General features: G+C 37.8%; 1 protein-coding gene and 1 non-coding gene across 2 annotated transcripts in view; one reads left to right on the top strand and one right to left on the bottom strand.

Moving 5' to 3' along the window:
• Positions 1–656: 656 nt before the first annotated feature.
• Positions 657–16,474, top strand: part of TERF1 (telomeric repeat binding factor 1) — a 40,651-nt gene continuing 24,833 nt past the window's right edge. Inside the window, exons 1-4 of the mRNA XM_054595536.1 lie at positions 657–964; positions 6,730–6,825; positions 12,769–12,890; positions 14,845–14,931. Of these exons, the coding sequence (XP_054451511.1) occupies positions 658–964; positions 6,730–6,825; positions 12,769–12,890; positions 14,845–14,931 (612 nt within the window). The 5' untranslated portion in view covers position 657. The remainder of the gene's footprint in view (positions 965–6,729; positions 6,826–12,768; positions 12,891–14,844; positions 14,932–16,474) is intronic.
• Positions 1,758–1,864, bottom strand: LOC129061127 (small nucleolar RNA SNORA17). Its single transcript, XR_008528091.1, has one exon. It is a non-coding gene; the product is annotated as a small nucleolar RNA SNORA17 (small nucleolar RNA).

The following is a 16,474-nucleotide window of genomic DNA, read 5'->3' as shown; positions in this document are numbered from 1 at the left end:
ACTGTAACCAAATACCTCCCCACCACCTTTACTACGTTGTGGGTAAATTTCAAAGTTCAGAATGAGCTGCATTGTATATTCTATTGTATTTCTCTTCTAGAGTAGTGTTTATCAAAATGTAGTCCCCAGACAAGCCGCCTCAGCATCACCTGGGAACTTGTTAGATTTGCCAGTTCAGGAACCCGGATCCAGACCTATAGAACCGATACTGGGGTAAAGCGCGGCAACCTGAGTTTAGCAAGTCCCGGGGTTAATTTTGATGCACACTAAGGTTGGAGAAACACGGATGTAAAACAGTTTTAACAGTTCTGGTTCGTGCTCGGGTAGTAATTGTGTTAGATGAACACTAGGGTAAAGTGTAACGCTTGAATAATGGAGTCAAATTCTAATTACCTCTCTTTTTAAAAAAATCTCTCTCTCCCTTCCCAATCTCGAGTTAATCTAGTTTACCATAAAGCCCCGCGTTCTAGAGACGGGAAATTAACTTCCCGAGGCGAGAGCAGGTGTAGACCAATCAAAAACCATGTTCGCCCACTCTAGCGGTTTGATTGGTGAATTCCCTACGGAAGAGCCTGCCCTGGCACCACCTCCGCCCTCCAGCACGAGCCAATCGACTCCCGGAGCTCAAAGTAGCAAAACCCGCGCCAGTGGTTGAACATGGCGGGTTGCGATGCCGGAGGGTCCCCGAGCTCCCGGGGGCGAGCGGACGGGGAGGATGCGGGACCCTCAGAGAAGCGGCGGTGGGAAACGGCGAGAGATATTGAGGAATCATTCGAATGCCAGGAATTGCTTGAGTGTCAGGTTGAGATGGGGGCCCCGGAGAAAGAGAACGACGCGGGCTTGGTGGCGGAGGCCGAGGCGGTAGCTGGAGGCTGGATGCTGGATTTCCTCTGCCTCTCTCTCTGCCGGGCCTTCCGCGACGGCCGCTCCGAGGACTTCCACCGGACCCGCGACAGCGCCGAGGGTGAGTTCCGGGAACGCGGCGGGCAGCGGGGCGGCCGGGGCTTTGTTTGCGGCGCTGACCCCCTCACGGATCGGCTTGAGAGCGGAGTCACCCAGGGCCCCATTGAATGGTTGACTGGAATTTCGCATCCGCCTATTATCAGATCCTCAGTTTTTCTGAGGAAAGTGAGAATAAGACCCCGTTTAGAGTTGATACAGGATTAAATGAGTTCAGATGTGCAAAATCGCGCCTAACCCAGTATCCAATTCCTTTTGTCTTTGTTGGGAGAATGTGTTCCTTCCGACTCAGGTATTCCTCTAATGGCAGTTAGTCTACAGTCACTGTGGTGTCCTAGTGACCTAGGTCTCAGTGTTTTCTGTTAACCGGTGAGCTACTTAAACCCCTTTGGCCTAATAGCTCAGTACTATAAGCTTCAAAATAATAGTAACAGTCAACAGAATCTACTGCCTAGACATTTGCAGCGCGTAAATGATGAACAAAGACATAGATCCATAGAGAAGACTACCCTGGCATTTTGAACGATAACCGAAAGATGTGTTACCGGACTTGCGAGTATCCTGTTGGATATCCCTGGTGACTAAGGGAGTTAGGGTCGTGGTATCTATTCATTGGTCAGTACTAGGGTAGGGGGTCGCTTATCAGTGCATCTGGTTCTGATGTCAGCCACCCGATGGATTGCTAAGATTATGTGATGCCAGCCAGAACCTCACTGTCCTGGGGGCTTAATGATTAAGGGAGAAGGCAGCAGGTGAGTCAGGGTGCTGGAGCAGGCCAGTTTTACTTTCTTTTTAAGTGTCAGACTGTCAGTCATCCAAATCCCAGGCAGAACGCTGAGTGTATGCCACCAAATGACAAAAATTGTGACACAGCAGCCCCACCTGCAACACCTCTGGGGGCAGTGAGTCCAGTTTGAATGACAAAGAAAGGAGAAAAGGTCATATTAAAGAAATGAAGTTTTTTTGTCGTTACAGAAGCTCTGGTATTTATTACAGAATTAGCATTCAACTTATTGCAGCTGAATGCAGCCTCAAGATAGTATTTAATAGAAAGTTAAATACTTAAGAAAATCATATTGACACAGTTCGTGTTCATGTCAGTCCCATGAGTTGGGCAAATAATCTTAGTGTATAGGGAAGTAAACTAGTTAAGCAATCTAAAGTATTGATAGCTTTTAACCCTTTTTAAGGGGTGTTTTAGACCCATGCCTTATCATCCAATTCAACATTCTTTCCACTGACTGTGTCACAGATACCACTAGCACCATTAATTTAACTCAGGAAGTTAAATCCTGAAATGAGGCCAGTGCTGCATCAAAATTAGAATGATTAAAACGTCCTCTTTGGGTATGGGGCTAGAATTATCTATGTGCAGCATGAGCTCCTATGTAGCTTAAAATAGACATAGATGGCTACATATAGAAATGCATATGCATATTTAAAAAATATTTTATTTATTTTTAGAGAAAGGGAAGGGGGAAGAGAGAGACGTCGATGTGTGAAAGAAACTTGGATCATTTATCTCTCACACACCCCCAGCAGGGCACCTGGCCTGCAAGCCAGACTCATGCCCTGACTGGGAATGGAAAGGGCAACCTTTCTGTTTGCAGTCCAGCGTTCAACTCATTGATTGAGCCACACCAGCCAGAGCCGTATGCATATTTTTATAAATATATAGACACAGGTACTGTACTCATTAATTTCCTTGTTCTGTTAGATGAAAAGTTAGAGACTCAGTGGACCCTTCATAGCAACAAGTACACCTACCTCTCAAGTCTTGGTTCCTAATGCCATTCACCCATAAAGAGAACCGGAGCTCTTTGGAAAAATTGCCTGTTTCTAGTACTGGAACAGGAAATGTGCAAGATGAACCTGAAGCATTTTTGTGCCAGAAAGTAAGGAAGTGCTAAAAACAAAGCAAAAACACCCACAAATGGTGGGAATACTGAGTGCAAGAGCTCCCCAATGGCTGAAGCTGAAACAACTTGGACAAGAAAATAAAAGTACGAGATTATAACCCAAAATATAAAATAAATATCCTGAGTCCATATATAAATGGTGGGATTGTTAAATAAATGTGAGAAGAGACAAATCTCCCATGAAGAAGAATTTCAAGTAATTTATGTAGCCCCTCTGTCCTCAAGGAGGTGGATCAAAACTCCCTATTCCTTAAGTGTGAGCTTTACACAGGGACTTTCTCCTGTAGAGTACAATATGGAGAGAGGAGGAAAGAGTAACTGTACAGTACGGAAACCTGACAAACTGTATCTAACCAAGGTGATCAAGGTCAGCCTCAACAGCGATAATGGATAGTATGTACACTTGATACGTTATGATGAAAATGGAACTTTACCTCTGTGGCTTGCCTTCCCAAATCCCATAACTCCAGTCTAATCATGAGGGGGAAACATCAGACATATCCCAATACAAAATACTCAAAACTGTCAAGGTCCTCAAAACCAAGGAGAGTCTAATGACTAAAAGTAATGTGGTGCTTTAGATGGATGGAATCTTGCAGAAAAGGGCATTGTAAAAACTAAGGAAATCTGAATAAAGCATGGACTTTAGTTAGTGTATCAATGTCAGTTCATTAACACATGCTATACTAGCGTAAGATGTTAGTGACAGGGGAGACTGCCCTGGCTGGTGGTGGTCAGTGGATTGAGCACCAGACTGACTGCAAAGTTGAAAGGCTGCTGATTCGATGCCCAGGTAGGGTTGAAGGACAGGTCCCCATTTGGAGCCATGCAAGAGGCAACCGATCGATGTTTCTCTCCTTCTCTTTCCCCCAACAATAAATAAATAAAAATCTTAAAAAAATAATAGAAGAAACTGTGTGGAGGGTCTATGGGACCTCTGCTGTCCTCACAATAATTCTGTAAATTTAAAACCATTCTAAGAAATAAATTTATGAAAAATATAAAAGGCCCTTTCAAGGTTCTATCTCAAGACCAGAGAAATATTTTATCCAAGTGAAAGGCACAGAATGCCAGAGAAAGGGAACTGTTTTTCAGGTCACACTGCTAGTCAGTGGAAGAAGATGAGCAAATTGTGAACATCATTTTTTCTCTGTATTCCATTTTTGACTGAAGGGACTCCCTTTATCTCTTCTATGGAATTTCATTTACTATACTTTTCAGTATTGTAAAAAAATACACAACTTGATGTTTTGTAGAAAAGTTTCTTAGCTCTTTCATTCCAACTCAGAATTGTTGTCACACCTCTCTATCAGATGACACATTTTCTAGATTGTTATTTCTAACCTTTCTCCTACCATGAGAAGCTTTGCGGGGTAGTGATTAAGAATATGAACTCCAGAGTAAATTGTCTGAATTCGATTACTGGTTCTGCTACTTTATAGCTGTAAGACCTGAGGCAAGTACTTACCTTCTTGGTACTTTGATTTCCTAACTTGTAAAACGATAATAATAATAGTAATTACCTCATAGGGCTGTTGAGAGAACCAAATGAACTGATATGTGTAAAGCAAGGTTTCTCAGCCTCAGCACTATGGACATATTGCTCCTCGTAATAGTTTGTTTTGTGTATGCATGAGGGTGGACAGGAGTGGGGGGATGCAGGTGCACCTGTGCATTGTAGGACATTTAGTAGCATCCCTGACCGCCACCACCAGGTGCCATTAGCCCCCTCCGCCACTCATGACAGCCAGAAAGATTCCAGACATTGCTAAATATTTTCTTTTATTTAAAAGTACATTTTATTAATTATGCTCTTATAGGTGTCCCATGTTTTCCGTCCACCTGGTACTCCCATTCCCTCTAGCATCACCCCCCCCCCACCATAGTTCATGTTCATGGGTCATATATGTAAGTTCTTTGGCTTCTCCATTTTCTATACTATTCTTATCCTTCCCCTGTCTATATTGTGGCTACTAATTATGCTTCTTAATCCCTGTACCTTTTCCCCCATTCTCCCCCCTCCCCCTCCCCACTGATAGCCCTCTGTGTGATCTCCATTTCTGTGATTCTGTTCCTGTTCTAATTGTTTGCTTAGTTTGTTTTTGTTTTTTTAGGTTCAGTTGTTGATAGTTGTGAGTTTATTGTCATGCTAAATGTTTTCTAAGAGACAAAATCACCCCCAGTTGAAAACTACTGGTATAAAGGACTTAAGAGTAGTGCCTGGTGTTATATAAAATAAGTGCTTAAATAGAGTTGTTGTTGTTGCTAGTTATTAGATCCTCCCTAATGCATTTTTCTGTCAGCAGTGTTTGGTACAGGCATGGAAGAAGCAAGTAGTCAGGTTGAATCAGAGTAAATTTTTCTTGTTCCGAAGGGCAGTGATGTGTAGGGTTTAATTTGTGCCTTTTTAGACTAAAACCATCATGAGGGGCAGGGACCAGCTGGCTATCTTACCATTCAGTCATCAGTTCCTAATATTGGCTAGAAGTAGATGTTCAGTAAATACTGAATGAACTGTGTTTAAATTTTATTTAAATTTTGTGCTGTCTTTGAATCCTATTTTATTATCTTATGGCTATATTTGGCCCAGATAATTGCTAGTATAGTGTAAGATTATGGCATTTTAGAATTGAGGAAATGTATTTATTTGTCTTGTTTGCTTAGTGGCTGCCAGACTGCTTTTTGGCTTCTAAATATGTTAAGTAAGTCCAAGGTGCAGTATTGTATAATGGTGCCTTATGGTCTTTAAACATTATTTCCTTAGAGAAACCTTCCTTGACGTTTCTTTGTTACATGTGTCAGTAGTATTCTATACTTATCTTTTTCGGTTTCCTCCACATTTTTACTTTAGTTGTTCAGTCATTTGTGTTTCATTGCTACATGGTAATAAACTCACCAGGATTCATAATCCTGGTAGTCCAGGATTATGGTTTACTCACCATTGTATATAGTCACTGTGTAACATAATATCTGGGTCAGCATTCAGATATTTGGGAGATTAATGTAAGTAAGTGTATTTTTAAAAGAAAGCTTTGTAAACTGAATAGACTCTCACTTAACTGATACCTTGACGGAAATAATATAAAATACTTCCTGTAACATTAGAAATTTGGAGGTATAAAATAAGCTTCCAGATAATGACTTGACACATTTTATAATTTGGATATCTATCTCCCTTTTCATTAAAGTGCTACCTGTGAAAGTAGTTTTAAATACTTACTATTCTACATGTGAAATACCAGTTTTACTTAAACAAGTGTTTATTGCTGTCTTTTTGTTCTGTTTTTTATTTTTATCTTTGAGAGGATGTTTATTAAAACTGTGGACAGTGAAACAGGAAGGACTTAGGACAGAAGAAGCAACAAGGAGAGAGAGCCTTGGTGGAGCTGCTTTGTCTCTCCAGAAATGTTATAGGAAAGAAATGAACCTTGGCGATGCTGCTTTGGCTCACTAAGAAGTCAGAGAAAACAAGGCTTTGGAGAGAGGTTCAGGGGGTTTAGTAACCAGGATGAGCTGCCACTGCCCATTGCTCCCCTGGTTGCAAGCCCAGTGGAGACTGTTTTGTTTGTTTCTTTTTAAGATTTTATTTATTTATTTAGAGAGAAGCAAAGGTAGGAATAGAGCAAGGGAGAGAAACATCACTGTGAGAGAGAGAAACATCGATCTGTTGCCTCTTGCATGCACCCCAACCGGGGACTAGCCTGCAACTCAGGCATGTGCCCTGACTGGAATCGAACAGGCACCCTTTCGCTTTTCGGGATGACGCCCAACCAACTGAGCCACATCAGTCAGAACAAGGGTGTTTTGTTTTTTTTAATGTTTTAATAAAATTCACTCTTTTCTTTTTCAGCTATTATTCATGGATTATCCAGTCTAACATCTTATCAATTAAGAACTGTATACATATGTCAGTTTTTGACAAGAATTGCCGCAGGAAAAGCCCTTGGTAAATATGTGTTTTTATTTTATATTGGAAATATTTCAATCCTTGTCTAAAGATAAGACGATGAGGAGAAACATGTGGGAGCTGTCATTTGTTTTTTAATGTTTGCCTACATGTATTCGTCATGCATGTCTACACACAAATGTAGCTAAAGCAAATAAAAGAACTATAGTCCCCATATTCTTAGAGCATTGGTTCTCAAACTTGAGCGTGTTTCGGAATTATTAGAAAACTTGTTGGAAAAAAAGAATCCAGAATGCTAAGTCCCATTCATGAGTTTGTGATTCAGTAGAATGTTCAATAGGATTGGTGAGGAGCCCTGGAGTTACATTTTCTGTAAGTTTCCAGGTGATTCTGATGCTGCTGTTGCGGTCCCACGCTTCATATGCTCTACCTTAAATTCTTTTCTTTATTTTTATTGTTGGCAATATTACAGATGTCCCCATTTTCCCCTCTTTGCCCCCTTCTTCCTAGCCTCTGCTCCCTTTCCCGCTGGCCATCACCACATTGTTTCCTGTGTCCACGGGTCATACATATATGTTCTTTGACTGCTTTTGTGGTGACTCATCCTATTATGCACACTCCATTTTTTACTAGCAACTGCAGTATTTGTAGCCTCTTACTTAAACTTGATTTCAGCACTTATTTATATAAGGGAATGATTTCTAACTATAATATTTCTGTCCCTTGTCCCCAAAGTTCATTTTAGATTGTGATGGATATGCCTGATCCAGTTTATCAGTAATGGCTGATGCTACACCGTAGTCATTTAAAGGATCTTTTGATGCAAGTAGTTACATATTTTTACTGGTTTATACAATGCTTTCCCTATAGTCCCAAGCAGTAGGCAGTACTTACATGAAACTGCTTACTGATAAACATGTTGTATTACCTAAAATCTCAGTGTGTTAATACCATTCCCAAGGCCCTCGCTAATCTGTCTGGCTCATGTAGCGTGCTTTGTGTTGGGGGTGAGTTGGTGCCAGGACTCATAAGTGGATAGAACTAGAGGCAGAGTAGATATGAGAGAGACAGAATTAAGGGCGGGTTTGGGCCTGTTGCTGAAGAAGAAAAGAGGCTGATGTGGTCACAGTTAGAGAATTTCTGACCACGCAGACCATAATTTAACATGGTTGTCAACAGAGTTGTTTTGCAATTAAATGTGACAAAATATTCTGAAGTGTTCAGCTGTGCTTCACATATAACGTTTATTCAGTGTAGCTTACCTTTTCCCCCTACCTTCCCCCAAAAAAGGATGGTGAAAATCCAGAGTTTGTGTGTGACCCCATAGTTTAATCTTAAATTCTCCAGGATCCTGTTTTTAGTCTATCTTAGATACAAGAAGCCAGGGACAGTTATCAATAATAAATAAATTTTACCATAATGGACTCAAGTGAGACTCATTTGAAATTTCATTTTAATTTATTTATTGGATTTTCAACTATACACACCTTTTTGCATTTTTTTTAGTGATTGCTTTACATCAGCGCTGCCTGATAGGAATATAATGTGAGCCCCATGTGTAATGGAAAGTTTTGCAATAGCTACATTAAGTAAAGTATTTAGAAAAATGAAGGGCTGGAAGATGATACTCCAAGCAAATGGCATCCAGGGAAAAGCGGGTGTATCCATACTTGCAGCAGACGAAATAGAGTCCAAGACAAAAAACCATAACAAGAGACAATGATGGTGGGCACCTTATAATGATTAAAGGGGATAATACGTTAAATAAATTACAAAGAAATAGGTGGAATTAAATTTAGCAGTATACCCAATATTTCTAAAATATGTGCCAACATACCAATATAAATTGGTATGTTGGCACATTTTTTTTTTTTTTTGCAGTACTTTTTTTTTGCAGTACGTTTTTGAAATCTAATGTGTATTTTATACTTGAAACACATCTCAGTTTGGACGAGCCATATTTTAACTGTTGAAAAATTGCATATAGCTGTGGTTTACCATGTTCATTTTAGTCTTCTGCTGCACATAGCTTTAAATTATGGCAAATGTCTTGAAGGGAAAATTTGTTTGCTTCTCTTTTCAGGGGACTTTATATCTTAAGATCAGTGCAACCCTGGGAGATTTTCCTATCTTTCCAACCAGCTTCCTGCACTGTCCCAGAACTCAGCACATGCTCCTATGGGGGGGAAAAATCTATTTTCAGTTTTTCTACTTTCTAGTCCACCAAGGTAGCCCCAAGGAAAGCACCAGAAGCTTTTTTCATTTCTCTTACCCCCAGTAAAATCTCTTTGTCTGAAGTACACTGGACCCTCAGCTTCAGTAACAAGTGAGCTCAGGAAAGAAAACAACTACAAATCGTCAGCTCAACTCAAGAGTTTCCCACGGGAACTGAAGTTCATCAAGTCCTCATTGCTCCCATAGCTATCCCATGTCTACAGCAACTAACTCTGCAGTTTATCCAGTTTTTTCTAGTTGTTGTGGGAGTGTTGGCCTGCTGCAGTATCCATATCCTACCTGAAAGGTCTAGACTGTAAATTTTTTTGAAGTTAAGATCTAACACATATACATTTTTTTCTATATCTCAGTGATAAGGAAGAAGGCAGATTAGTGAGAAGGGTCAGTAATGTCAGTCAGGAAAGACCTATTAGGAAAGATGACTGTTAAAGGAAGAAAGCAGATGTGAAAGCCATCTGCCTTTGCATTTTTATTTCATGCCTTACATGTACTTTGATCATACCAGCCATCTTGTTATTCCTGAGATGCACCTTTGTTGAGACATAGTACTTTTTAAGGGTTCTACTGTCTGCCTCTGCTGTTTGCTAGCTGTGTGACCTTCAGATCTCTGGTTCTCCTTTATAAAACAAGGTTAATAATACTGTGCACTTTTTTTTGTTGTTGTGTACACTGTTAAAGAAATTGTGTGGATATAGGAGCTATTGAATATTAAGCACTTAGCACAGTGCCTGACACATAGTAGGGCCTCAGTAAATGTTAACTAGGAGTATGAATATCTTTTGTACACCTGCCTTACCTGCTGCTGCTCCATCTTCTGAAATACTCTCTTTCCATTTTTGTCCTCTTCACTTTGTTATCTTCTCTTTGTTCTTAATGACCCAGTTCAGGTACTTTCTCTTTCATGAAGGGATCTTTTCCAAGATCCCTTCTTAGAGCTAATACTCTTTGCCTCGAATACACCAGTCTATCCTAGATGGTTTTTAGAAAAGAGAGATGTATGGCCTCTACCCTATACTAATAAAACCAATCTCTGGGGTAGGCCTAGGCATCAATATTTTTTAAAAGCTCCTCAGATGATTCTGAGGTATAGCTAGGGTTAAAAACTGCTGGATAATATAGGGTAAAAGTGGGTTTACAGTAGTGAATATGCGAAACAGTTTATTCTTGTGTTATTTATTAGTTATTGTATTGTTTTCCATACAAACAACTGTAAACCTACTTTTTCCCCACCCTGTATGATTCTAGTAAAGCGCCAGTCACATAGATTTGTCTCCATGTCTTCCTTCATAGCTAGCATGTGAGTTCCACAAGGGCAGAAACTTTTTCTTTCTCAAGTTTGTATCCTAAGAATCTGGCACAAAGCCTGGACTGTAAAGAGACTTAGTATATGAATATAGTTTTATATCTAAAATGTTGGTGAAACAATTAGGAGAGGACCGCAGGAATTAAAGTAGGGATTGTGGAAACTGCTAATATTAAATTGCATGCTCCCTCTAATTTTACAAAGGTAAAATGGATGTGCCATTCACAGTTCTCTTCAGTATGTTTATTTTTACATAGTTGCTGTGGACCAGGAACTACAGGGGTTAAGAGGAATATACCATGTAGCTCCAGCCCTCAAAACTTGAAATAAAATCATCATGCATTGTGGTATAAGAGATTTTCTGCCTTAAGACACTTAAATGCTAATAGGATTGTTGAAATGAGTCTAAGTATAAAACACTGCAAAGTATAACAAAGATAGGAATGGTGATACAGAGATTTAGAGAAAAGATATTTCCCAGTCACATAGCTGGAGTAAGGAAGAAATTCAGGAAGGAGATAGAGTTTGCCCTAAACCTCAAAGAATTGATGGGTTTCATAAGAATGTGAAAATAGTATTCTATACAAAACAGAAACATTAGAGTTATTTGAAGAATGAACTGTAGTTTACCTGAATAGTAGAAGTTTGTGTTTTCTTTTTTTATTATTTGTCTTGCTTTGTTTTGTTTTGTTTTTTAATTGTCTTTTGGATAATAGAACTCTTGATTTGCATTCTTAACTCCCCAAGACTTGCTCCTCACCAAGAGATCCTGTTTCAGTAAATGGTAGCACCATTTATCCAGTTGTTAAAATCTGAGAGAGTTCCTTGTTTTTCTCACACTCCATAGCCAATCCACCAGCAGTTTTGTTCGTTCTACGTTCAGAGTTCTAGAACAGACATTTACTTCCCTCCTCTGTCATCTCTGATGAGATGCATCCCACTTGCTCACTATTACTCTTAGGAGGCTGACCTCCTATCTTTTGAACACCAAACTCCTCCTCAGGACCTTTGTACTTGCTGTGCCCCTTGGAATGTTTTTCTTGTAGAGCTTTGCTGCTTCTGTTTCACATTATGCTGCTGATCTTGGCTTCACTGTCACTTCTTCAGAGAGGCCTTTCCTAACTACCCTGTCTGAAAGAGGCCCTGCCCCATCATTCTCTATTCCTAGTACCCTTTTTTTCTTACTAGCCCTTATTACTCTGAAGTTAAATTATTTGTTAATATGTTTATTGTCTTTGCCGTTAGCATTGTGAGCATCCTAAGAATAGGGACTTTGTCTTTTTCACTAAGATATTCTTAGTTTTTAGTATACTGCCTACACTTAGTGAGTGCTCAATATTTATTGAGTGAATGAATTATAGATTATACTTGTAGATTATAGATTATAATGAAGGTTCTGAATGTCATATTGAGATGTTTGTGTGTAATTTGCTAAGTAGTTTACCAGCCACTGTGAGTCTTTGATCAGAATAACCTGATTAAAATTCTGTTTTAAGAAAGTTTTAGCTGTAGTACAAATACTGTCTCATTAAATATTTACGTAAGTCCTGTGAGATGGTATTTATTTTTACCATTTTGTAGCTGAGAAAAATGAGGCTTAGAAAAGTGAAGTAACTTTTTCAGCACCAAATAGGTAATGACAGAATCTGGAATAAACTCCAAAGTCAAGTTTTTAAACGACTATAAAGTGTTTTGCAAGATATAGGATATGGTGATGAGAATGAGTAAACAGTGACTCCTTAGATTTTTAAGCCTTGGTGACTAAAAGAATGTTGGTAGAGAAATAACTTTTTGAAAGATCCTATTTAAAACAACCACAGACTAGCCCTAGGTGGTGTGGCTCAGTGGATTGAGTGCCAGACTGTGAACAAAAAGGTCTCCAGTTAGATTCCCAGCCAGGGCACATGCCTGGGTTGTGGGCTAGGTCCCAGGTGAGGGGTGCACAAGAGGCAACCACACATTGATGTTTCTCTCCCTGTCTTTCTCCCTCCCTTCCCCTCTCTTTAAAAGTAAATAAATAATCTTTTTTTAAAAAACGACAAAATATTTAACAAGGATTTTAAGTAGTTTGATAAAATCAAATTCAAAGTAAACCAATTTTGTGCTCTAGAGGTTTGTTATAATGCAGTTAGACTTATGAACCATTTGAGAATTCTTCTACCGTGTCACCTTACGTAATGTATAGTTTATTTTAGATCTTAAAATCAATATTTTAGTAAAGCTTTCAACGTACTGTAAGCTCATCTAGCTTCTTCCATTGTTAAAGCTGATTTTAATAAGGAAATTAACTTGAAATATCAGATCACTTCCCTGAAAAGGTATATGCAAGGGTAGTGCCTGGCAGGTAGTATACATTCAGTAAATAAGAAATGAAATTTTTTAAGTGAAAATGTAAGGTTCTACTTAGCTTTCGAAGTTACTTATTTTTGTTCTTGTTTTAAAAGATGCACAGTTTGAAACTGATGAACGAATTACACCCTTGGAATCAGCCCTGATGATTTGGGATTCAATTGAAAAGGAACATGACAAATTTCATGAAGAAATACAGAATTTAATTAAAATTCAGGTATGAGTATTACTTTGTGTTTATAATTATTACTTTGCTACAAAATGAAAGCACAACATCTAAAGCAATGAAAAGCCACTCTAATAAATGTAGGGCACTAAACCCAGAGTAAAATTTATTATAATTTTCTTTAGAAAACCTTTGGTTTATAGGCTTGACTTGAGCTCTAAGAGCTAGAGCTTAGTAGTGTTTGTCACCTAAGTATTTATTTTCCACACTTGGGAAAATGTGCCACATCTATTTAAAGATCAACAAGCAGCTTTGAAAAACTTGTGGTTTGTGCCCTCTCAATTTTTATTTAAAGATTATAAATTCGAAAAAAAGTAGAATATTTGATTTAAAAAATCAGTGGATTTTTGTGATCAAGAAAATGTAAAGTTTTAACTATGTAGAGAGAGTTTTAGGAGAAGCCTATTAAGGAGTGATAAGCCAGTCCTGGCCAGGTGACTCAGTTAGTTGGAGCACCATCCTGTACAGCAAAAGGCTGTGGGTTCGATTCCCAGTCAGGACACATACCTAAGCTGCAGGTTTGATCCCCAGTTAGAGGGGGTACAGGACGCAACTGATTGATGTTTCTTTCTCCCCCTTCCTTTCTCACTAAAAAGAAAATCCATAAAACACATCCCCAGGTGAGGAATTTTAAAAAAGACAGTAAAACTTAAATTTAAAAAAAAAAAAAATGATAAGCCAAAAAGTTACTCAGAGATATAAGAACAGAGAAAATATGTTTTTATAAGAGGAATTTTGTTAGATAAATAAACTTTTCCACATTTTAAAAAAATTTTTTACTGTTGGGTAGGAGAGAAAACACAGGAGGAATTCCACCTTCCCATGAATTAATTATTGATAAGACAGTGACTGTCAGGTAGAATTAAGTTCTGAAGAGAATGGGCAGAAAAATGACTGCTTCTTTTAAGAATATCAGTGCACAGCAAAGAGATTTGTCATGTTATCCCAGTTGGAGGAGTTTCTAGAGGAAGCAGGCCTTTGTTAATATACTTGTAAAAAGTTGAGGGGATCACCATAAAATATATAACAAACATATACTATGTTGCTTACTATTTGCCAGGTACTATTCTAAGTATTTTCATATATAACTCTAACTCTCACAACAACCCTATGAAGTAGGTACTATTATTTCCACCCTGTTACATATAAGGAAAATGAGACACCAAGAGGTTGAATAATTTGCCCAAGTTTATAAAGCTATTTAGATGGTAATGGTGGTCCCATATCTTCACCACATATGGTATCAAAAAGGGTAGTTTATAAAATGATCGTTGAAAAGCATCTGGCTTCCTAGGTTTCCGTTAGAGATTTCCAGGTATCCTCTCTAGCAGATTTTATATATCCTGATCTTCACAAATGCTGTCTACTTCCCCTCTCATTTCCCTTTTGGTCAAAATATGTAAGTGGGTCTTCTTTTTTTAACATTTCTGTTTATCTTTTTTTAATGCAAATTGATTTTATTTATTTTTTTAAACGTCAAACTCCATTATAAAATATTAAAAAATTTAAATCCATTATAAAGTCTCAGCAATTAAAACAACATGACACCAGCACAGAAATAATCAAGTAGATCAATGAAATAAAATGAGCATTCTAGAAACAAATTTATATATCTAACAATGTAATATATGCTTTAAGTGGGTCTTGTGTACATAATGTAGCTTCTAATTTATTTATTAATACTTGTCTTTAATTTGGCCTAAATTTGAGATAGAATGCTATATGTTTATTAGTATATGTGGGATTTTTTCACGTCTTTTAAAACAACAGTTACTTTATCTTTGAAAAAGTATTTTATATAGTTTATCAAATCAAAATTATTAAACTACAAAAAAAATTACTATATACATAAAAATATTTTAAATAAAGTAGTTATTTCAATATTAAACACAATTCAATATTTTGAAAAGCAGTCTAAGTTATGTTTGTCATCCTTATCTTTTAGGCTATAGCCGTTTGCATGGAAAGTGGCAATTTTAAGGAAGCAGAAGAAGTCTTTGAAAGAATATTTGATGACTCACATTCTTATACGGTAATTGTTTCTATTAGAATCAGAATTTTAGAACTGTTTATATGGAATGAGGAAAATTGAAAGAACATGGAAGGAGAAAAGAAATGATGTATAGAACAGTGCTGTCCAATAGAAGTACAATGCAAGTCACATGTGATACTAAATTTTTTCTTAGCCACATTAAAAAAGTAAAAAGAAACAAGTGAAATTAATTTTAATAACATTTAACCCATTATATTTTTTAACATTTTAAAAACCATTTTAAACATGTAATTAATATAAAAATCTATTGACGAGCTATTTTGCACTCCTTTTATGTACTGTCTTCAAAACCTGGTGTGTATTTTACACTTTTGTCTAAATTCAGGGCTCATACATTTTAAGGGCTCAGTAGCCATGTCTGGCTAGTGAGTACTATATTGGGCAATGCAGCTATGGAGGAAGGCATTATAACTTGCTTATTTTTCTTATGGTTTTTTATAGGTTTCTTATGTGATCATTGGTCATTTTTGTTTCTCTGTGTAATGTTAAGGTTGAATATTAAAAATAAAGTGCTATTAGAGTAAATTAAGCTTATTCAAAGAAAAAATAGATTTTCTGTCGACTTTTTATTGACCAATAGCATACCTCTAGTAGAGAACATGTAGCATAAATGTATAAATAAGTAGGTGTGTTTTCACAAAAGGAACATGTTTGTGTGATGAGCCCCTAGATCATGAATCAGAAGATCACCAGCATCCCCATCCTCCAGTCACTGTCCCCTGTCACCTTCTCAAGGCTAACCACTGGCCTGTAACATCCAAGATCAGCTTTTCATTTTTCTGAACTTTATATAATAGAATCATATTGCAAGTTTATATTTGTAAGATCTGTGGTGTTGCTTACAATAGTTTGTTCATTCTCATTGTTTCATTGTAGGAATGTACTACAATTTATGTATTCTACTGTTGATGGACATTTGAGTCATTTCCAGTTTTGGACTATTATATTCCTTTATACATGTCTTTTGTAAAACATGTAATATACTTAGGAATAGAGTTGATGGGTTATAGGGTATAAACATAGGCAGTTTTGATAGATGCTGCCAAATAAGCTTCCAAAACAGTCATCCCAATTCCTTTAGTGCTGCGGGAGAGTTCCAGTTGCTTCACAGACCTTATCTGTGGTTTTCACTTTAGTTGTTCTGGCACATATGTAGTGTGTCACATTGGGTTTTAATTTCTGTCTCCCTGATGACTAATGCAGGTGAGCATTTGTCATTAACTGGTATGTGTAGAGTTGGGGGATGATCACCTTAATCCCTTGAGGGACTGAGCCAAGTTGACAGTCAGCTGTAGTTTTAGTAAGGCTCAGTCTATCTCTAATTTTCTCCTGTTCCTAGGGTATAGCACTCCAAATTGCAGCAGAAAGCCTGATACATTTATTGGGTTCCCTGCCCCTGCTTATAAACAAGGCCTGTAATTGTACAGATGATACTCATTTGTTAAATTCGGTAATGGATATTCAGGTTTACAATATTTTTTAAGTTCTTTTTTAATGTGTGTGAATGTAAGATTTTTTTTAA

Source organism: Pteronotus mesoamericanus, unplaced genomic scaffold, assembly GCF_021234165.1.
Source record: "Pteronotus mesoamericanus isolate MK-2021 breed Mesoamerican mustached bat unplaced genomic scaffold, CSHL_Meso_final scaffold_54, whole genome shotgun sequence".
NCBI classification, from domain to species: Eukaryota; Metazoa; Chordata; class Mammalia; order Chiroptera; family Mormoopidae; genus Pteronotus; species Pteronotus mesoamericanus.
Note: the sequence above shows the minus strand (reverse complement) of the source record. Positions and strands in the feature narration are given on the sequence as shown.